This window comes from Stomoxys calcitrans, chromosome 5, assembly GCF_963082655.1.
Source record: "Stomoxys calcitrans chromosome 5, idStoCalc2.1, whole genome shotgun sequence".
In the NCBI taxonomy this organism is placed as follows: Eukaryota; Metazoa; Arthropoda; class Insecta; order Diptera; family Muscidae; genus Stomoxys; species Stomoxys calcitrans.
Genome location: NC_081556.1, coordinates 113,848,477 through 113,871,624, shown reverse-complemented (window position 1 = coordinate 113,871,624; position 23,148 = coordinate 113,848,477). Strand labels below are relative to the sequence as shown.

At 39.7% G+C, this 23,148-nt stretch overlaps 1 protein-coding gene across 7 annotated transcripts in view; it reads left to right on the top strand.

Annotated features, from left to right (window-relative positions):
• LOC106091788 (RING finger protein nhl-1) overlaps positions 1-23,148 on the top strand; it is a 281,737-nt gene that overhangs the window by 229,796 nt on the left and 28,793 nt on the right. For 6 of the 7 annotated variants that reach the window (XM_059369284.1, XM_059369283.1, XM_013258445.2 and 3 more), the window contains one exon: positions 18,935-19,213. The exons of the other annotated variant lie outside the window; for it this stretch is intronic. In XM_059369284.1, the coding sequence (XP_059225267.1) occupies positions 18,935-19,213 (279 nt within the window). The remainder of the gene's footprint in view (positions 1-18,934; positions 19,214-23,148) is intronic. 7 annotated transcript variants of the gene reach the window in all.

Sequence of the window (23,148 nt, the reverse complement as noted above, 5' to 3'; positions counted from 1 at the left end):
TTGAGTGTCAAGATCCAGGAACTCTTCGACTAAAATCGGGTGCGTCCAGAGGGATCTGGGTTTGAGTCGAGTTGGTCTGGCTGGGCAGTTAAACAGTTGACGTGTATCGTGTGGTCCCTGGTCACAATCGGGACATACATAATGCACATCGACATCAATCCTTGCTCTGTAGGAGTTGAGGCGGCTGTATCTGCCGGAACGTAATTGAGCCAGAACTACTCTGGTTTTCTGGGGGAGGTCAATTTCTTCAAGTGCAATGGGAGGCGGTCGTTCTTCAAGGTATACATTAACCCGGTAGCCATTTATCGCATCTGCTACCTGCTATCTGCATGAATGTTGTCTAGGCCCGCTTGATATGCCGCTTGATCTAGAGGTTCTCTTTTGTAGTGCTGAACCTCACAGATAATTCCCGACCCAGCGTTTCAGGCCTGGCTGAAGGGACGTGTTGACGATGGCGTCAAATAGTTTGGCATGTTTGACGGTGTCGAATGCCTTTGATAGTTCCAGTGCCACGAGGACCGTCCTATCACATGGCCTGGGCTGATTGAAGCCACGGCAAATGTGTATGGTGATGGCGTGCAAAGCAGTTGTTGTGGCATGCAGTCTTCGATACTCGTTGTCATGCTCGGAAAATGGAAATTCTCCAACCAGGCTCGTTCGCAGGAATAGTCCCTCAAGCGTTTTGTACGACTCCTCCTTACTTGGGTCCTTTCCAGTCTTCAGTGTCGATTACCTTCGATAGGTCCAGTGCCTAGAGGCACATGACCTGGCTGATTGAAGCCACGGCAAATGTGTGTGGTGATGGCATGAAAAGCAGTTGTGCTATGCAACATTCAAAATCCATGTTGATGCTCGGCGAATGGAAATTCTCTTACGAGGCTCGGGAGGTGTGATGCCTTAAGCGTCTTTGCTACTGGTGAGAGCATTAAGATCGGTCTGTACGACTCCCTCAAACTCGAGTTCTTTCCAGGCTTCAATAGCGGTATCACTCTGACCATTTTCCAGACATCGGGTACTATAAGAGTGTTCAGGTTGAGGACAGTTGTAAGGTGCTCAACTCCAAGTAGATTCAGATTATTCAGCATCAGTGTAGAGAATCCGTCGGTGCCCAACGCCTTCGATAATTTAGAGCCAAGGATGATATTCGTAACTTCGCCCACTGTAAATTGTGGTGGCTGTCCATCGGCTTGGAGACCGCGGATACGACGAATGGCTCTCCTCCGAGCCCTGTCACTCTCGAGATGCACAATAAATTGACGGTTGAACAACCTGGCGCATCTCTTCGTAGCAGTCACGGTTACGTCGCCAAAAGTGACTGAGGTCCTGTCATCCTGTCTACCGGGGTTCGAGAGTGACTAAGTTACATTGCTCCAAGTGTTCCAGCCACAAATTTCGCCTATGTTCGTTGACTACGGATGACATCCGCAACTACGCCCACGGTACATTGTGATGGCTGTCCATCGGCTCGGGGAACACGGATACGGCGAATGGCGTTCCTCCTTGCCCTGTCACTCTCGGTATGCACAATAAATTGACGGCTGAACAACCTGGCGCATTTCTTCGGATCAGTCACGGTAACGTCGCCAAAAGTGACTGAGGTCCTGTCATCTCGTCTATCGGGGTTCGAGAGTGACTTAACTGTAGACCACAGCTTGCCCAAGCCTGTACCTAAGTTACATTTCTCCAAGTGTTCCAGCCACAAATTCCGCCTATGTTAGTTGACTACCATGATTGTTTCCAGATTCAGCTCGCTGATTCTGGTGTTAGTAGGGTCCGTACAACGAATCCCATTAAGCTCGTCTACGAGTAGCACTGTCTGCGCCGGAAAATTAGGCCACACTTGGGGTATTCGAACGGCTGGTATAAAGCGAGCGGCTGCTGCCTTAATGATGTCTCGGAATTTCCTCTCGGCAACTAGCACATCCAAAGGGGGTGTCAGTTCAATGAAGAAGCGATTGGAGTACTCTCTGAAGCCAACTCAATCGGCCTTCTTCTGGTCCGGCGCTCAGAGGTATTTAAGGTCGTATATGGCAAATATTTAACCCGTACCTACTGGGGGCCACCGTAGCTCAGAGTTTAGCATTTCCGCCTATAACACTGAATGCCTGGGTTCGATTCCGGCAAGAACATAAAAAAAAATATTCGGCGGTGGTTTTCCGCTGCAAATGCTGTTGACATTTGCGGTGTACAGGATCTGTAAAAAATTCTCCTTAAAGAGGTGCCGTATTGCGGGATGCCGCATAGTGGGATGGAACCGAAAAAAAACTATGCCGAGAGATCGGTTTATATGGGAACTCTATCAGATTATGAACTGATTTGTACCTTCCTTGGCACAGTTTTTGGAAGTCGTCACAGAACATTACACGCAAAATTTAAGCCAAATCGGACAAAAATTTCGGCTTGTAAGGACTCAAGAAATCTAATCGGGAGATCGGTTTATATGGGAGCAATGTCAGGCTATAGACCTATTTGGACGGTACTTGCCACAGTTGTTGGAAGTCATAACAGAACACCGCATGCAAAATTACAGCCGATCGGACAAAAATTGTGGCTTGTAAGGGGCTCAAGAAATCAAATCGGAAGATCGGTATATATGGGAGCTATATCTGGTCATAGACCGATTCTGACCGTACTTGGCACAGGTTTTGGAAGTCGCATCAGAACACTTTGTGCAAAATTTTAGCCAAATCTGGCAAAATTGTGTCGTGTAAGGGCGCAAGAAGTGAAATCGGGAGATCGGTTTATACGAGAGCTACATTTAAATCCGAACCGAAATGGTCCTTTTGCAATCCCCAATGACTTACGTCAATAGTTAGTAACTGTGCAAAATTTCATATGGCTATCTTAACGCGTTCGACCTCTGTCCTGATTTCGACAGATGGACGGACATGGCTAGATCGACTCAGAACGTGGATTCGATTAAGATTCGTTAGCACCTCAGCTCTAACCATTCCAAATTTCAAAGAGATATCTCTACCTTTTTCTTACACGGCATATTTTCTACTATTTTTTTCGATTTTTTCATTCTGTGTCCCGTTCCCACTCGGCTATAAAAATTGAATCTTTTGTTAAACTTGATTCGGACAGCACTGATTGGTATAAACAAAGATTTCCCTGTTTCCTAATGTTCAAGGGCTCAAGGGCAAATGTAAAATTTTTCCTACTTCTATATGTCAAGAAGACCAAATAGTTCTTTCCATTGCCTGAAATACTTGTATCTTCTTGATTTCAGTGCTTTCAGCCCGTCCGAAACGTACATAATTTTGCTCTTATCCTTGCCAAAATCAATATTTTCTACCAACTTGACTATTTGGGCTATCTAAGTTAGCTTTATTCAATTGAGCCAAAGTTAAAAAGTTTTGTGCATTGCTCATATACAAAAATGTATTTCATCTTCTTCTTCAATTTTCTGCCTTTGATAGTAAGGCTTTCAAAGAGATTACTGCTACTGCTGTATGCCTTCAGCAATGGCAGCAGGAAAAAGTTTCTCCATTTAGTTTTCTCACTTTTAATTGTAAACGAAAAATGCTATTCTAATTCAATTCAATCCAATTTCGTAAACAAACAAAAGATTTTATTCCAAATATTTACTTTGCAAAAGCCATTTGTATGGAAAACATACATGAAAGCCAATAAAAAGGTATTCGATATGTTGTGCGAATGTGAAATACGCTACTAGTTTAAAAAGTTTTATAAATACGACAGTGAAAGAGTAAGGATGGGCTAAAGGCGGGCAAAGCCGATCTGTTGATACCATACACGAGATATGGGCATAGGAGGCCACCATAGCGCAGAGGTTGACATGCTCGCCTATGACGCTGAACGACTGGGTTCGAAAACTGGCAGGAACATCAGAAATTATTTCATCGATGGTTATCTCCTCCTAATGCTGGTGACATTTGTGAGGTACTATGCCAAATAAAAACTTCTCTCAAAAGAGGTGTCGTACAGCGGCACGTCGTTCGGACTCGACTATAAAAAGAAGGTCACTTATCATTGAGCTTAAACTTGAGTTGGACAGTAGTCATGGATGTATGAAAAGTTTGCCCCTGTTCCTTAATGCAAAGTTCATAGGCAAATTTGCATTCGCCACATTGGGTATGCGGGCTAAGTTATCGAAATTTATATTTGCTTAAATTTGAAAATAAGAGGAATGAATGTTGAGGAGGAGGAAATAATTGTGCAAAATTTCGAGATGATTATTTGAGAAATTCGCTGATGGCAAAGGGGGGCCTAACACAACCCACGATCCTAAATTTCAGCAAATTGGGAACAAAAGTCTCTTTTATTGGCCCAATACCTGAAATCGAGATAACAAGTCTGGACTGATCTGGGCCAAAACCTTATTTATAAATCTGAAACGATCTTGGCTAAACAAAGATGTCGAGTGGCCTAACACCACTCACCGTCTCAAATTTCAGTAAAATCGGATAATAAATGTGGCTTTTATGGGGCTAAGACCTTAAATCGGGAGATCGGTCTATATAAAGGCCATTTTAAGATAAAGTCCGATAAAGACCATTCTCAAACTTAAAGTTTCAGCTCTTTTTGAAGACTATAGCGTGATTTCAACAGACAGACGGACAGACGGACGGACAGACAGACAGACGGACGGACGGACGGACGGACGGACAGATGGACGGATAGATGGACTGACGGAGAGACGGAAAGATGGACGGACAGATGGACGGACAGATGGACGGACAGATGGACGGACAGATGGACGGACAAATGGACGGATGGATGAACGGAAAGACGGCGGGCAAACAGACCGACAGGTGGACATTCAAAAGGACATTCATTCAGACAGACAAACATAGCTTAGTCGAATCGAAAAGCGATTCTAAGTTGATCCGCATACTTATCAATGAGTCTATCTCTCTTTCTTCTGGGTGTTACGAACAAATGCACTAAGTCATAATATCCTGTACCACAATAGGTGTGTAGGGTATAAAAAAGCAAAAAAATTTTAATAATTTATGAAAAGGGGATGTTTTAACATATTAGAGAGACTTGTCAGATAGTTTTTTCTTTTAAAAGAAACCTCTTTTAAAGAATGGTCTTTACATTGGGTCATCATTTAAGAATTTCAAATAGTTGATTGAAGTTCACCCACATATATTTGAGAACAAGAAACAAGTAAAAGCGTGCTAAATTCGGCTAGGGCGGATCTTATATACCCTCCATAGGCAAACAACAGATAATGGATAAAAATTGCCATGCTTGGATTGGATTGGAGTTCTATTAGGTTATGGATTGATTCGGACCCTGCTTGGTTTAGGTGTTAGATTAGGTTGAAAAGAGGGGTGCAGATATAAATCAGCCCCATGCCACTATGAACATATACCTAAGCCAGTAATCGGCTTGTTGTGCGCTCTAAATACAAAAAAAGTAACCTCGAAAGAGAAAATCTAATCTCCGTGTTACTTACAAAATCCTTAATTGTTTTCCATGCCATTCCCCTAAGTTGGTTCATGTCTGGTATAGTGTCCCCACCAAAGTGCTGTTAGATGCGAAAGCCAGGCAATGACAAAGGAAATGCTCCGAATGCCCTACTCATGCTATCACTTGCCGCACCGATTTTACATAAGTGAGCTCGTAGTCCTATGTGTCCCGTCATGATACCAATAGCTATACTGGCCTTCTTCTTACTTCCTTTCAGATGAGGCTACTCATCTTCTCACGATATGGATGCCCCCATAGGATTTCGCCGTTCTACCGACCGTTTCGCTGTTCCATAATATAGAAACATAGTTGAAGTCGTTATGCAAAATTTCAGCCAAATCGGGTAATTAGTGCACCCTCTAGAGGCTCAAGTCTGTTTATGGACCGATAAAGACCATACTTGGCATAGTTGTTGGAAGTCTAAGCAAAACACTTCATGCAAAATTTCATCCAAATCGGATAACAATTGCCCACTTTAGAGGCTCAATATGACACTTATATCAGGTTACGAATTGATTTCGACCACACTTAGCACAGTTTTTGAAAGTCATAACAAAACACTTCATACAAAATTTCAGCCAAATGGGATAATAATTGCGCCATGTAGAGTCTCAACTCAAATCGGGAGATTGGTTTATATGTCAGTCATACCGAAACATGGAACGATTTGGCCCATTCGCAATCCCAACTGACCTGCACTAATGAGAAGTATTTGTGTAAAATTTCAGGAACATAAAGGGTGATTTTTTAAGAGCTATAGGATAGTTTCAGAGAAACACATAAAATTCGGAAAAAAGCATGAAATTTTTATTTGAATTGATAGTACGGTCCATATAAGCTAATGTTTGAAGCTTATTTGACTGCGCTTCAAATGGTCCATCCGCTTAGTCCAATTTTGCCATACTCTTTGCAGCATTTCGGCCGGTATCTCACGAATAAATGCTGCAACTTTGTCTCCTAATGCGTCAATTGAAACGGGCTTGTCAGTATACACATGAGCTTTAACATAGCCCCACAAAAAATGGCCTAAAGGCTTTTAATCTCACAATCTAGGCGGCCAATTGACCGGTGCCGAACGTGAAATAAAAAGTTCACCGAACTCGCCTCACAATAAGTCCATTGTTACGCGTTCTGTGTGGCATGTGGCACCGTCTTGTTGAAACCACATGTCATGCAAGTCAAGCTCTTTCAGTTTGGGCAAAAAAATTTTGGATATTATAGCTCTCCCCATTCGCAGTTACGTTACGATTCGTATCATATTTGAAGAAGTACGGTCCAATAATGCCACCAGCCCATAAACCGCACTAAACTGTGACTTTTTCCGGATCTATTGGTAGCATTTGCAATGCTTCTGGCTGATCTTCACTCTAAAATCGACAATTCAGCTTATTTACGTACCCATTGAGCCAGAAATAAATTTCGTCGCTGAACACAATGAAGCGCGCGATGAACTTTCTTAACAGAGCACACAGTTTGATAATAAAATTCAATAATTTGGAAGCGTTGTTCGTTTGTAAGACGATTCGTGGTTAAATTACCGACCAAAATGGAGATGTTTGACAATGAAACGAAACACGAAACGTGCGTGAGCTGTTAAAACCAGTGTTGCCAAAAAGATAATAGCAAAAAAATCACCCGTTATTTGCCAAGACCCTTTCTGCCGTTTTTGCATAGCCCATTCGAACTTCTAGCTTTTAGAAGTATTACATCATCGGCACCGGATAGCTGTGAGCCCCACGCAGGCTAAAACATTGGGGTCCGATTTGTGTGGTGTTCATTGCTGTTAAGAGAAGCTTAGCTGTGAGCTACCGGGCCCGTCCACAGAATTTGGATAGTGAAATGTTCCATACGGAATGGCTTCAACGGCAGTCGCGGACAATCAGCGATATCGAGTGGGAAGTCTCAGTAAGAGGCCGGGTAGCACCGGCTCTAGCTTAAATACTGAGTGCCTATGATGCTCGATATGTAGACTTATCGATCGGTCCTTTGGATCGGAACGAGATGGTCCACCTACAGGAGCTTGACAAGAATCACCACCTCCACATGAAAATGTGGCTACAACTACAACATCGGCTGCGGCTATAGGAAAAGTTCAAACCCCTCCTCAGTCAGGTTCCGTAGTAGACTATTTATGGTAGTCATCTATTGGATAAAATGTCCCTATGGCAGGCCTTGTGCCTATCCAGTCTCTTAGGACCCCTGCAAACTGGTACTGGTTTAGAAATTGAATGAGTGTGTCTTTCCTCACATTGTCGAAAGCCCCTCCTATGGCAGTGCATATCGTCAAGTTGTATATCTTAGCGGACCAACCAAGTTTTAGTAAAATTTTCTCTAAGGTGTAAATTTCCAGGAAAATTTCTTTAAACACAAAATTTCTATGACGTTTTTTCTAAGGACAGAATTTCAATGAAAACTTCTCTAGAGGCCACAATAAAATTATATTGTATTGGGTTGCCCAAAAAGTAATTGCGGATTTTTTAAAAGAAAGTAAATACATTTCAAATAAAACTTAGAATGAACTTTAATCAAATATACTTTTTTTACACTTGTTTTCTAAAGCAAGCTAAAAGTAACATCTGATAACTGACAGAAGAAAGAATGCAATTACAGAGTCACAAGCTGTGAAAAAATTTTTCAACGCCGACTATATGAAAAATCCGCAATTACTTTTTGGGCAACCCAATATAAGGAAATGTTTTGTTTTGCCTAAGGAAAAATTCTACGAAATTTGTTCCAAAACAAATGAAATTTTCTCCAAATTTTTATAAAGCCGTAAGTTTTATGATCTATTAATCCTATGATGTTTTTATTATGGCAAAATATTATCGATAGAACATTCATAGGGTCAAAACTTCAGAACAAGTTTTCATTCATACAAGACCATCATATGGTAATTCAAATTTTCCCATGAATATTTCATTAAGGAACAGGGCAAACTTTTCACATATCAATGATTGCTGTCCGATTCAAGTTTTTTTAAGCTCAATGTTAAGGATCCTCCTTTTTATGGTCGAGTCCGAACCGCGTGCAGCAGTGCGACACCTCTTTGTGGAGCAGTTTTTACATGACTGCCATACCAAATGGTACAGTACCTCCCAAATGTCCCCAGAGTTTGAGGAGATAACCACCGCTGAAAATTTCCATGATGTTCTCGCCAGGATTCTATCCCAGGCGATCAGCATCATAAGGGGAAATGCGCTATGGTGGCCTCCAAACTATAGTGCTCGGAGTTAATATGCAAATGCAAAATTTCCCAATGAACATTCCATTAAGGAACAGGGGCAAATTTCTCACATTTCAATGAGTGCAGTCCGATTCAAGTTTAAGCTCAATGATAAGGGACCTCCTTTTTATAGCCGAGTCCAGACGGTGTGCTGCAATGCGACACCTCGTTTGAGAAGGGGATAACCACCGCTGAAAATTTTATGATGGTCTCGCCAGGATTTGCTCCCAGGCGTTCAGCATCATAGGCGGACATGCTAACGTCTGCACTACGGTGTTCTCCTCGGTGTTAATATAGGTGTTTTAAAATCATAGAAATATTATCTTCAGCATAAATGTGATCTATTAACGGGGTTTTTTATCCCTACCGTTCATTGTCATGATTTATAATACAAAAAAAAAATAATTTTATTTGTATATTGGAATAACATTTAATTCCATTTCCCTTTAAGAGAATTGATCTTTGAGGAATAGAAAAATCTAAATTAAATATTTTTTTTACTTTAAAGCTTATCATCCAGCCTTGTTTATATGCCATTACCAGGTCAAAGTCATTATGAAAATACCCGCACCCAATTTGCAGTTTAGTTGGTGAGGCAGAGATCAAAAGATAGTTTTTCTCTTTTGTTGTTTGTCTTCTGTGTTAAGTAAGCAGATTTGTTCATAGTCTTTGTGTTGTTTCAAAAATGGCCATGACAACCGGGTGCCAATATCAGTGTTTACTCTAAATTGGTCATTAGTGTGAGAATGGAGTAATGTGATAACTAGACTTTTTGGTTTTTGACATGGTCAATAGGTTGTAATGGCAAATTCCTAAAAATTAGTTTTCCCAACTTTTAAGTAAACATCAATGGCCAATTTTGAGGGCTTATATGCCTCGGCCTCATCTACAATAGTTGTAGTTAAATTTAAATTCATGATTAAAGGCAAATATTTACATATGCTATTTATCTTAGACCAAGGACAATGAGGGAGAAGTTGTATTACATTTGATTGTGTGTTTTGTGTGGTGGTGCCCACCATTTTTCATATTCATAGCAGAAAAATGCCACTGTTTTCCTTTCCTTCCCATTCTCAAAACTCATAAAGCGCTTTTTTGTCACGTTGTTTATTTTTCTTGGAAATGCTGTTTATGTCATCGCTTTATTTTTATTTTAAGGTTTTTTTTTATTTACCTATGTCACTTTTATTGCATACATCATCTATTTTTTATATTTCCATATGTTATGCATGCATTGTTATTTATTTTTAATATAAATTCATTGGTGTTTGTTTTTTCTATTTTCCTACTAGCGGAAAATTGCAATTTCATTTGATTGCCTCATATACAAATGCGAATTTTCATGTATTCAAGAGAACTTCATTAAAGGTTTTTTTAAAAACAATCGAAAACAATGTCCAATTGATGAATGGAAATATGGTAGTTTTTGTTTTTAAATAATACAACAAAACTTTCATTTGTGCGGTTAAGAATATTTAACATGAGTTTATTTGGTGTCATGGAGCGTATACGTTATACGGCTGTGTACATCATACGCACCAATGTACTTGCCCACAATGCTAAAGCATATTGAAGCACATTAAAGCAAAATACCTTGGTCATCATGGTTTTATTGATAATCTTTAAACACAGTTTGTGTCTAAAAATTTGAAAATTGCATTTTAAAACATACAGCGGTCAAAAAAAGTATTCATCATTAGCAAAATTGATAATAGATTCACTTATTTTGGGTAATTGAAGAAAATTTAAAGTAAACAAATAATGCAGTTTTATGCAACAGTTTATTTTTCGTAATATGTTTTAAAATAAATTCAAAAAATAAATTTAATTAGCGCAAAAAATGCAATTTTATATAATAACACCAAAAACAGAACAAAAAAAGTATTCATCATTGATGTGCTATCATCAAAGTCAAATTCAAATATTATTTGGGAATCCCCCTTTTCTGTTTTATTTAGTAAAGGAGGCTTTGCCCTTGACAGCAAATATTTAATTTCATTGAAAATATAGTTTTTGTCAAAATGGGTCGTAAGCAAAACGAGGTTTCTGATGAGGTAAAAGTTTTGATAATAAAACACCACAGGAATGGTTTAACTCAAAAAACTATCAGTGAAATATTAAATAGACCACGATCTACTATACAATCCATCATCAGAAAGTGGACAGAAACGAAAACTGTTGACAATAAACCAAGATCTGGTCGACCAAAAGCACTTTCAGTTGGAGATGTGCGTTGGCTAGTGCGGCAAGTTCAGAAAACTCCGAAGACAACTGCGACCATTCTTCGTAAAAACACTATGGAATATTTAGGGAAGGAAGTTACTACACAAACAATTCGAAATACACTCAAAAGGCATAGTTACAGAGGAAGAACTGCACGTAAGAAGCCCTTTATAAATAAAATAAACCGAGTGAAAAGGCTAAACTTCGCAAAAATGTATGTAAAACAGCCCGAATCATTTTGGAAAACAGTCATTTTTGCAGACGAGAGCAAGTTTAATCTTTTTGGGTGCGATGGAAAGGTCATAGTGTACAGAAAACCAAATACAGAGCTTGAAGAACGAAACACAGTTGCTACTGTAAAACATGGTGGAGGTGGTTTAATGGTTTGGGGGTGTATGGCGGCTTCAGGAGCGGGAAATCTTGAAATTATTAATGGAGTAATGGATCATAAGTATTACATTGACATTTTAAAGAGGAATTTAAAAGATAGTGCTGTAAAACTTGGGCTTGGTAATAACTTTCAATATTATCAAGATAATGACCCCAAACATTCTGCTTTAAATACCAAGATGTGGATGCTGTATAACTGCCCCAAAGTCATTAAAACTCCTCCTCAAAGTCCCGACTTGAACCCAATTGAACATCTTTGGGAACATCTCGAACGCAAATTGAGAACGCGCAATTTTTCGAGCAAGAGTCAAATGCAACAGGTGATAATGGAGGAATGGACTAATATAGACCAAAATTTAACCGCTAAATTAGTCCAATCGATGTCAAACCGTTTAAAAGAAGTTATAAGATGCGGTGGTCGAATAACAAAGTATTAATTTTTTTAAATTATGTTATTTATTTTTTTGTTTTTTTGCAATGATGAATACTTTTTTTGTTTAATTTTTTGTGTTCAGCTGTAAAATGGCCCTTTTTGTTCCAATAAATACTATTTTTTTCTTTAAAAACAATGAAATTGTGTACATATATATCACACAAGCACTACTGCATCATTAGTTTAATATGTTTTTATTCCAATTGTCTTTTGTAGACTTATTAAAAAAAAAAACATTGAATGATGAATACTTTTTTTGACCGCTGTATAATGCCTAAATGGATCCCTTGGAAAAAACTTTATCGAATTTATTTATTTATTTTTATTATTGTGCGAAATATTGTGGCGGCATAATAAACGATCGTCACAATCTTTGGTATTTCGTTAATTAGTACCAAAAGTAAGAACGTGGATTGTATGCGTATAAATAAATATTTTTGATGTACTTAAATATATGCACAGCAGGTCAAAGATTTCCAAGGACTACAGGACAAGACAGCAACTCCTTTTACGTAATACCAAACATTTTTGGATATTATTTGACAATTTTTCAATTAAATTATCTGTAATCTGATATTTCGGATTTCAGTACGTAAAAGGCTTTTTATACCCTCCACCATAGGTTGGGGGGTATACTAATTTCGTCATTCTGTTTGTAACTACTCGAAATATTCGTCTGGGACCCCATAAAGTATATATATTCTGGATCGTCGCGAAATTTTATATCGATCTAGCCATGGCTGTCCGTCCGTCTGTCTGTCGAAAGCACCGAAGGAGTAAAGCTAGCCGCTTGCAATTTTACACAAATACTTCTTATTAGTGTAGGTCGGTTGGTATTGTAAATGGGCCATATTGTTCCATGTTTTGATATAGCTGCCATAAAAATCGATCTTGGGTCTTGACTTCTTGAGCCTCTAGAGTGCGCAATTCTTATCCGATTGGAATGAAATTTTGCACGACGTGTGTTGTTTTGATATCCAACAACTGTGCCAAGTATGGTTCAAATCGGTCCATGACCTGATATAGCTGTCATATAAACCGATCTTGGGTCTTGACTTCTTGAGCCTCTAGAGTGCGCAATTCTCATCCGATTTGAATGAATTTTTGCACGAAGTATTTTGTTATGATATCCAACAACTGTGCCAAGTATGGTTCAAATCGGTCCATGACCTGATATAGCTGTCATATAAACCGATCTTGAGTCTTGACTTCTTTAGCCTCTAGAGGGCGCATTTCTTATCCGATTGGAATGAAATTTTCCATGACGTGTTTTGTTTTGATACACAACAACTGTGCCAAGTATGGTTCAAATCGGTTCATAATCTGATATAGCTGCCATATAAACCGATCTGGGATCTTGACTTCTTAAGCTTCTAAAGGTCGCAATTATTATCCGAATTGCCTGAAATTTTGTACGATGGATTCTCTTATGGCCATCAACATACGTGTTTATTATGATCTGAATCGGTCTATAGCCCGATAAAGCTCCCATATAAATCCCAAAGGGCGCAATTCTTATTCGAATTGGCTGACATTTTACACAGGTCTCCAACAAATAATTTAATTGTGGTCCAAATCGGACCATATCTTGATATCGCTCTAAAAGCAGAGAAAATCTTTTCTTATTTCCTTTTTTGCCTATGAAGAGATGCCGGGAAAGTAGCTCGAAAAATGCGTTCCATTTTGGAGGATATATAAGATTCGGCCCGGCCGAACTTAGCACGCTTTTACTTGTTTGTATTATTGGTCTACGTTTTGGTATAGCTCCCATATATCAATACTGCCCTATATTTTGGGATTTTGTAAATTATTCCAACATATTGCGCTAAGTCGTATCTTAAGAAAAATACGAAAGGGAGCTACATTTAATTACTTATCGTGGCTTCGTCTTTGGACGGAAAAACTGATTTTGGACAACAAATGGGATCTACACTTTGAACACAAGAATTCATGAGCAGACTGACGGAAGCTGTTAAGCAGACATTACTAAAATACATCTTAGGGTTGGGATCCAAGGGCTGAAAGGGTCTTGGAGATGGCATACGACTGGACTAGAGCTAGGTGTCTCAATTTTAACGCAGGGGGAACTATTCACTAGGAATTTGGTGCATATCGATTCCTCAACGTTTTCGACCCACCACCGAAGAATGGGGGTATATTCATTTTGTCATTCCGTTTGCAACACATCGAAATATCCATTTCCGACCCTATAAAGTATATATATTCTTGATCAGCGTAAAAATCTAAGAAGATCTAGAGATGTCTGTTCGTCTGTCTGTTGAAATCACGCTATTGAGCTGAAATTTTGCACAGAGTCTTTTTTCCCTAAGCAGGTTAAGTTCGAAGATGAGCTATATTGTACTATATCTTGATAGAGTCCCCATATAGACCGATCCTCAGATTTAGGGTCTTAGGTCCATAAAAGCCACCTTTATTATCCGATTTTGCTGAAATTTGGGACAGTGAGTTGTGTTAGGCCCTTCGACATCCTTCGTCAATTTGGCCCGGATCGGTCCAGATTTGGATATAGCTGCCATATAGACCGATCCTCCGATTTAGGGTCTTAGGTCCATAAAAGCCACATTTATTATCCGATTTTGCTGAAATTTGGGACAGTGAGTTGTGTTAGGCCCTTCGACATCCTTCGCTAATTTCGCGCAGATCGGTTTAGATTTGGATATAGCTGCCATATAGACCGATCCCCCGATTTAGAAGCCACATTTATTATCCGATTTTACTGAAATTTAAGACAGTGAGTTATGTTAGGCTCCTCGACATCCTTCGTCAATTTGGCCCAGATCGGTCCAGATTTGGATATAGCTGCAATATAGACCGATTTCTCGATTTAAGGTTTTTTGCCCATAAAAGGCGCATTTATTATACGATGTCGCCGAAATTTGGGACAGTGAGTTATATTTGGCTCTTCGACATGCTTCGTCAATTTGGCTAAAATCGGTCCAGATTTGGATAGAGCTGTCATATAGACCGAACCTCCGATATAAGGTCTTAGGCCCATATGGCAGTGAGTTGTATTGGACCCTTCGACATCCTTTTTCAATTTCACTCAGATCGATCAAGATTTGGATATAGCTGCCATATAGACCGATACCTCGATTTAGAGTCTTGGCCCCAAAAAAGATGAATTTATAATCCGATTTAACTGAAATTTGACACATTGACTTATATTTTTCGACATCCATGTTGTATATGGTTCAGCTCGGTTTATTTTTAGATATAGCTACTAAAAAGACCAATATTTTGTTATACAATTTTGAACAATGACTTGTACTTATTAGTATTTGTTCCAAATCGGAGTATATTTTCATATAACTGCTATGGGACATAAGATATGCAATTTTCACCGGATTTTGCATCATAAGGATACCGCAGCAGGCTAAGAGTACATCTTGTCTTGGCATAGCCAGGGCGAATCACATGCACTAGGCCACAGCAGACTATTCTAGATATCCGGCCCATAGACATACTGTTAATGTATAAAGTGGGCACTGATTTGAACCAACATGGAATGAAAGTGCCAATTAAAGGACCTTACTAAGAAGGCTTGCAAATATGGGACACTATGTAGACGGACCATAGGCTCCAGATGGGGCTTGAATCCGTGAAATCCACTAAATCTACAGGAGAATGATTAGACCTTTACTAACTGACGCCTCAGTAGTTTGGTGGACTACGATGTAGAAAAAGTGCAACGTTAGGACAATTAACCAAATACAAAAAACATCTTGTCTGAGCATGAGCGCCACTGAATAACAATCTAGATTTGCGTCCTATGGACATGAGGCAGCCATTGCGGTCGATGTCAAAACTGCAAAATAAAAATATTACAACAGGTTTATCGAACATGTTTGAAATGTAAGATGTTTCGGATGATGTATATGAGACGGAACTGTGGTATTGCCATCTGAAAATTCATGCTGCTCGGATTGTCTAATAAGACCTAACGTTTCATTCGAAGGGCATGTTTATACCATTGCACTGCTCACTAATTGGTGTGTTGGCGCAAGCATATAATCTTTTGGTGACATAGCAATCAGATGAGCCCTCTGGCAAAGCGCGAAAAGCTCGCCTCCCAAACATTAATTACATCACATCGCTGAAACTCTTTGAAGGTTTTTGTTTTGGTTTTGCTTTTCTATTTGAGTTTAGGAGAAAAAAATAAGGAGTACTGGTCTAAGCTGGATGAATTCAACAACAAAGTGAAATTATTTTGTGACCCAACAAAAGAAGAGCGAAACAAATGTATATTAATATATTTCAATTATCAATCCAACTCACTGTTTCAAATTTCAGCGAAATAAGGTACTCAACTCCAGGTGAATTCAGATTCTTCAACATCAATGTAGAGATTCCATCGGGGTCCAACCCCTTAGATGATTTGGCGCCACGGATGGCATTCGCAACCTCGCCCATGGTAAATTGTGATGGCTGTTCATCGGTTTGGAGACCACGAATACGGCGAATGGCTCTCCTCCTTGCCCTGTCTCTTTCGGGATGCACAATTAATTGAGGGTTGAAAAACCAGGCGCATCTCTTCGGATCAGTCGCGGTTATTTCGCCAAAAGGGACTGAGGTCCTGTCATCTCGTCTACCGGTGTTCGAGAGTGACTTAACAGTAGACCATAGTTTGCCTACACCGGTGCCTAAGTTACATTGTGTTCCAGCCAAGTGTTCCAGCCACAAATTCCGCTTATGTTCGTTGACTACCTTGTTTATTTCCAGATTCAGATTTCTGATTCTGGGGTTAGTGGGATCCTTACCACGAATTAGCTCAAGAGTGAACGCTATTGATTATGAAAAAAATCGATTCAGATTTAGATATAGCTCCCATATATTGGGTTGCCCAAAAAGTAATTACGGATTTTTTAAAAGAAAGTAAATGCAGTTTTAATAAAACTAAATGAACTTTAATCAAATATACTTTTTTTACACTTTTTTCTAAAGCAGGCTAAAAGTAACAGCTGATAACTGACAGAAGAAAGAATGCAATTACAGAGTCACAAGAAAAAATTTGTCAACGCCGACTATATGAAAATTCCGCAATTACTTTTTGGGCAACCTAATATATCTTCCATCCGATATGGCTTTTTAAGGCTTTGGAAGCCACAATTTTGGTTTGATCTTTACAAAATTTAGCATGAGGTGTTTTATTTGACGACCTCATGTGTGTGCAAAATTTCGTCAAAATCGAGTTAGATAAAGATACAGCTCCCATATATATCCTTCATCCGATATGGCTTTTTAAAGCTGTAGTAGTCACAATTTTGGTCCGATTTCTTCAAAATTCAGGACAATACATTTTATTTAACGTTCCAGTACGTATGCAAAATTTCATTAAAATCGGTTCAGGTTTAGCTTTAGCATTAGCTTTTAGGGCTATAGAAGCCACAATTTTCGTCCGATTATTACAAAATTTTGTACGCTGTGTGTTTTTCTTCATTTAAAAACGTGTACAGAATTTCATAAAAATCGGTTCAGATTTAAATAATGCTCCCATATATATCTTTCATCCGATATGGTCTTCCAAGGCTATAGAAGCCCCAATTTTTTACTTGACGTTCCAGTATGTGTGCATAATTTCATTAAAATCGGTTCAGATTTAGATAGAGGTCCCATATATATCTTTCATCCGATATGGCCTTCTAAGGCTGCAGAAGCCACAATGTTGGTTCGATCTTCACAAAATTTTGAATGAAGCTTTTTATTTAAAGTCTTCATATGTGTGGAATATTTCATCGTAATCGGATCAGATTCACATATAGCTCCCATATATATCTTTCATCCGATATGGCCTTATAAGGCTGTAGAAGCCACAATTTTGGACCGATCTCCACAAAATTTTGCCTGAAGTGTCTTTATATGTGTGGGAAATGTCGTCAAAATCGGTTCCGATTTAGATATAGCTCCCATATATATCTTTCAGCCGATATGGCCTTTATGGCTGTAGAAGGCACAGTTTTTGTCCGATCTTTACAAAAGTTAGCATGAGATGTTTTATGTAACGTCCCAATACGTGTGCAAAATTTCATTAAAATCGGCTCAAATTTAGATGTAGCTCCCATATACATATCATTCATCCAATTAAGGCCCAATAGGTATGCAAAATAAAAGTCTGACTAGATTTCCTTGTATTGAGAGTAGTATGTATTCCCGATGGTGTAGGGTATTATATAGTCGGCTCCGCCCGATTTTTGCCTTTCTTTACTGCTTTAAGTGTGTATTGGGTATACCACTCCATCCCATGGTGGTGGCTATCAAAATATACCATTTCCCCCAAAAACTACATAAATCATACGCACCATTGTTCAAGCAAAAAAATTCATATAAAGTATACGCACCCAATGTCAAGTTTGGTTTTCCTTTTTTTTTTTGAAATAATAAAACATGTACTAAATTGCATTAGCCAATACTTATCAATACAACCATCCTTTGGCCATTGGAACAAATTTAAAATAAAATTTATGTTTATGATTTTCTTGAGTAGGGAACAATGGCAAGTGTTTTTCTTTGTCCTTGCATTATGGCACATGCTGTTTTACTTGAGTAATAACTGTGCAAATATATGTTTCCCAAGTCAAATGGATATTGTGTGGACATCAAATGGACACGCTTTATTAGACAACAATATTTTAGCTTGTTGTTTGTTTTTTTTTTATAAGAAATTCATTATCATTTAACCATATACCACATACATATATACAGCTTGGAGTGAAAAACAAGGAAAAAACTCAAAAACATACACATTTACATCAACATCCACATGTCATTTAATAGCAACAGGACACTTAAACGCTTATTGTCTCTAATACCATAACTATAAGAACGCCTTTCTTTGTCTCTAAACTGACCGCAAACCAAAATGCGTATAAATCTTTGACAAAACACAAACACAAAAAAATTAATAAGAAAAAAAACAAAAATACCAAAAACAACAACAAGAAACACCCACAACAGCGTACGAAACAGATAATAAAACAAAATGTTGATAATGCTTTTGATTTATGGAATGATTGATTAAAGCAAGAAAATTAAAAAGAAAATCAGTTAAATGTTTTCCAATGGAAACGAGAAAAGAAGCCAAAAAGCAAATGCATAGAAGCCGCAAATATGTAAAAAATTCAAAAATTTTCAAAAAACTCAAAGTTTAAAAAAAGAAATAAAACGAATCAACCAAAAAAAATCCGAACTGATAACTTTTCCAGCTACACAAGCCGCTTCCTAAACAAAAGCAAGAGCAGCGCCATAGTATCGCAACCATCCCTATCCACGCCCAATGCCTCATTCGATGAGGATGCCAACGGCACCGGCGATGATTCGGATTCACGCTATGGCACCGGACGTTCACGCTACCTAGCCATGAAGGAGCGTCGCAATCGTTTGGCACGCAGTCGCTCCTCCCATCAGTTTGGCAACGATGATGACGATGTGGACGAGCCCGTGTCGCCAACAACGGCATCACCATCCGCTTATTTAGCTTCAAGGTGCGAGTCTAACACAAAACAAGAAAAAAAAATTACAAAAAAAACAAATTTTTTAATATTTTAATTTATAACTCTCTCTCTATTTCTCTCTGTCTCACTTTTAATTCAAGCATTACAAAAAAATTTAAATTTCAAGTAGATTTGACTAAAAATTTTAATAATAATAGAAAAAAAAACCAAAAATTCCAAATTCTTAATTTGCAAAACGAAACGCGTCAAACACCTCATATTGAATTAATTTTTAAAGCTGTAAATAATCGTTTATCTCGAACATCTATCAAAAGTAAATAATTTTAAACGCGTTACCCATTTTTTTTTTGAAAAATCAATGTCCTTAATGTTGTAATGTGGCTATTATGAATTAGAAAAATGAAAAACATTTCAATTCGATCAACACTCCCTTGGCACACAGAAACGCTTTCCTCTTCGTCTAACCTTTAGTTTCTATCATTCATCTCAATTCTTCTAAATATTCAATGTTTTGAACATTCTGATTGTTATTTTTTTAACAATTTTTTTTTTTCATTTGTTTTAATGACATCATCTCAGTGAAAAAATCGCCATTTCATATTTTTCTTTTTTTTTTTTGTATTTATATATAAATGTCACATTAAATCATGCGTTTTCTGTTGTTTCATTTCAAATAATATTTTTTCAATTTCGTTTCTAAGTACATCGTTATCGTTTTGTATATTCGGGTATTTGTTGAATTTTTTTTCTTCTTTTCCCTTCCTTTAATTCGTAACATTGTCAAATTATTAATATTTAACCAACCAAAAAACAAAAAAAAAATCCAAATAATTCCTCCCAATTAACTTAGTTTAAAACACACACAACAAAACCAAAATTTTTAACTACTAGTCTCAACAATGTTATGGTTACAGCTCGTAGTTTAGTTAATCCAAGCCCTGATTAATAATTGTCTTGGAAAAAAAATCAAATTATATATTAACTACACCTAAAACGAATAATACTAAGAGCATATTTAGAACTTTAATTAAATTAATGGTGAGGTACTAACGATTGGATTTATTATAGCTCTTAAATATTCATAATTTATGGCTAAAATCGAAAATTATAATGAACTGTCATATTTACTTAGTCTGGATTCCCATCATAGGTAAGGAAAGTTTATATTGGCAGTATTCAATCACTAGAACACTACGACATTTTAAACTATGTATTTTAGTTCTGACCCTTTAAAACACTTAATAACTGGCAAATGTTCACAGTTTACAGAAAATATTTACCTTATGTGAAACTGTTTCTGGTTTCCAGTACGACACACGCACACAGAAGATGTTGTATAGTTTAGGTTAGGTTGAGTGAATTGCCCACCAAAGGTGAGATCACTCAGAAGCCAGTTTGGCCCATGGTAGTATCTTAGAAAGAATGAGAAGAGTAAGAAGATGATAGACCTAAGACTAAAGGCAATAGAGGAGGATTGGAGAACCCAAGCGGGGGTGAAGAATCGCCCATCGCCACGCAAGCACTCATATACCTACGCCGGAGCTTATGGCACCACCGTCAGAACCATCCTGCTCCGTCAACAAATCTCTGGAGACCTACCAGAGGTACGTTCGCAAGTTCATCCAGATCGCAGAAGAAACGGCTCCCCAGAAAGGAGAACCTACGTCACCGTAGACCCTAACTTGCACACAGCAAGTGCTCGATAGTCTCCTCCTCATCGAGGCAACTCCTATAGAAGTTATTGTGCGTAATCTCATGAGCGCCGTCATGCGTTCAATAGCACATTATGACCCCTATTAAGGTATTTATCGACCTCTTATGGAGCTTATGGTACCCCCGTCGGAACCATCCTGTTCTCAGGAGACTAACCAGGCCTACCTACGTTCGCAAGTTTATCCAGATCGCAGAAGAAACTGCTCCCCAGAAAGAAGAGCCTACGTCCCCGCAGACCCGGACTTGAACACGGCAAGTGCTCAATAGTCTCCTCCTCATCGAGGCAACTCCTACAGAAGTCATTGGGCGGTATTCCCACGTGCCGCCATGCGGCCTATGGCACAGTGCCCGATTATGACCCCTATTAAGGTATTTATCGACCTTTTATGGAGCTTATGGCACCGTCAACAAATCTCAGGAGACTTACCAGGCCTACCTACGTTCGCAAGTTCATCCAGATCGCAGAAGAAACGGTTCCCCAGAAAGGAGAGCCTACGGCCCCGCCGTGATCGATAGTCTCTAGTCCTACCACAGGTACATTCGCAAGTTCATCCAGATCGCAGAAGACACTGCTCCCTAGAAACGAAAGCCTAGGTCCCTGCAGACTCGGACATGAACACAGCAAGTGCTCGATAGTCTCCTCCTCATCCTTATCGAGGCAACTCCTACAGAATTCATTGCGCGGTATTCCCACTCGCCGCTATGTGGTCTATGGAATAGTGCCCGGTCCTATTAAGGTATTTATCGACCTCTTATGGAGCTTATGGCACCCCCCTCGGAACCATCCTGTACCGTCAACAAATCTCAGGAGACTTACCAGGCCTACCTACGTTCGCAAGTTCATTCGCAAAAGAAACGGTTCCCCAGAAAGGAGAGCCTACGGCCCCGCAGACCCGGACTTAAACACAGCAGGATCTCGATAGTCTACTCCTCATCCTCACCGAGGCAACTCCTACAGAAGTCATTGTGCGGTATTCCCACTCGAGGGCCGTAAATCCAGAATTTCTCTTGCAGCTACTGTAATGCAACAGACCCCTACCTGAAAGACCGTACAGTCGCGCGGCAGTCTCAGAGACATAACGATATTGAGTGCATCAGAGTAGACCCCCAATCCAGTCCCTGACTCCATCTTGGAACCATCTTTGTAGATCGAAGTCTAATCCTCCTCATGAGCACCATCCGCCAGCATCTCTCTCGTCCTCCTCGGGTCGATGACAGGCCAAACGCCTTTGCAGTCCCCAACCATTCACCGAGTCCCTTTTATCCACCGACGCGGCTCTGCCTATCCACTCTATTGTGTTCAGTAGCTCGGCAAGACCGGTGATTGGTCCGCCCGACGCAGACGAACCCCACCTGGCGCTCTCGTCCGCCCTCTCACTCCCTGGAATACCCTTCATGATCAGGAATTTATGTCAGCGCCATATGGTAAGCCCGGAGCCTATCCAGGGACTCCAAACAATCCGCCATGCATCTCCACTCTACTGTGTTCGGCAAGACCGGTGACTGGTCCGCCCGGCGCAGACGAACCCCTCCTGGCGCACTTGTCCGCCCTCTCATTCCCTGGAATCCCCTCATGCCCAGGGAACCCATGTCAGCGTCACATCGTGGGCCCGGACCCTATCGAGGGACTCTAAACAATTCGCCACGCAACTCGACCTTATCCTCCTCGACCCCAAGGCCTTGGGCGCCGCCATACTGTCCACCTAAATCCGGATTTTCGAGGGCTGTAAATCCAGAATTTCTCTTGCGGCTATTGTAATGCCACAGACCCGTACCTGAAAGACCGTCTACTAGTCCGGCAGTCTCAGAGATATACCGATATTGAGTGCGTCAGAATAGAACCCCAATCCAGTCCCTGACTCCATCTTGGAGTCATCGGTATAGATGGAGGTCTCATTCTCCTCAAGTACAGCAATCACTCTCCATTCATCCCTCCCAGAAAAACGAATCGCCGAAGCCCATCTCAGTCGGCACTGGTGCCAGGTAGTCGGAGATTCTACTCAGTCTATCCTCCGCATCCATAACACCAAGAATCGAACTGTGGCCGCAACTATCCTCCTTTAGCGGGCCGAGCTCCCTCATCCTAAGCGGAGCCTTGGCGGCGAAGTTCCGAATATAGACCTCAATGGACTGTATATACAGCATCGCTTCCAGGCCGGCCTGCGGTGCTGATCTCAGTGGCCCTGTGACCCCAACGCAGGGCAGTTTCTGGTCCTTCTCGAACTCTTTCGAACGTGCCCCCTTCTCTACCG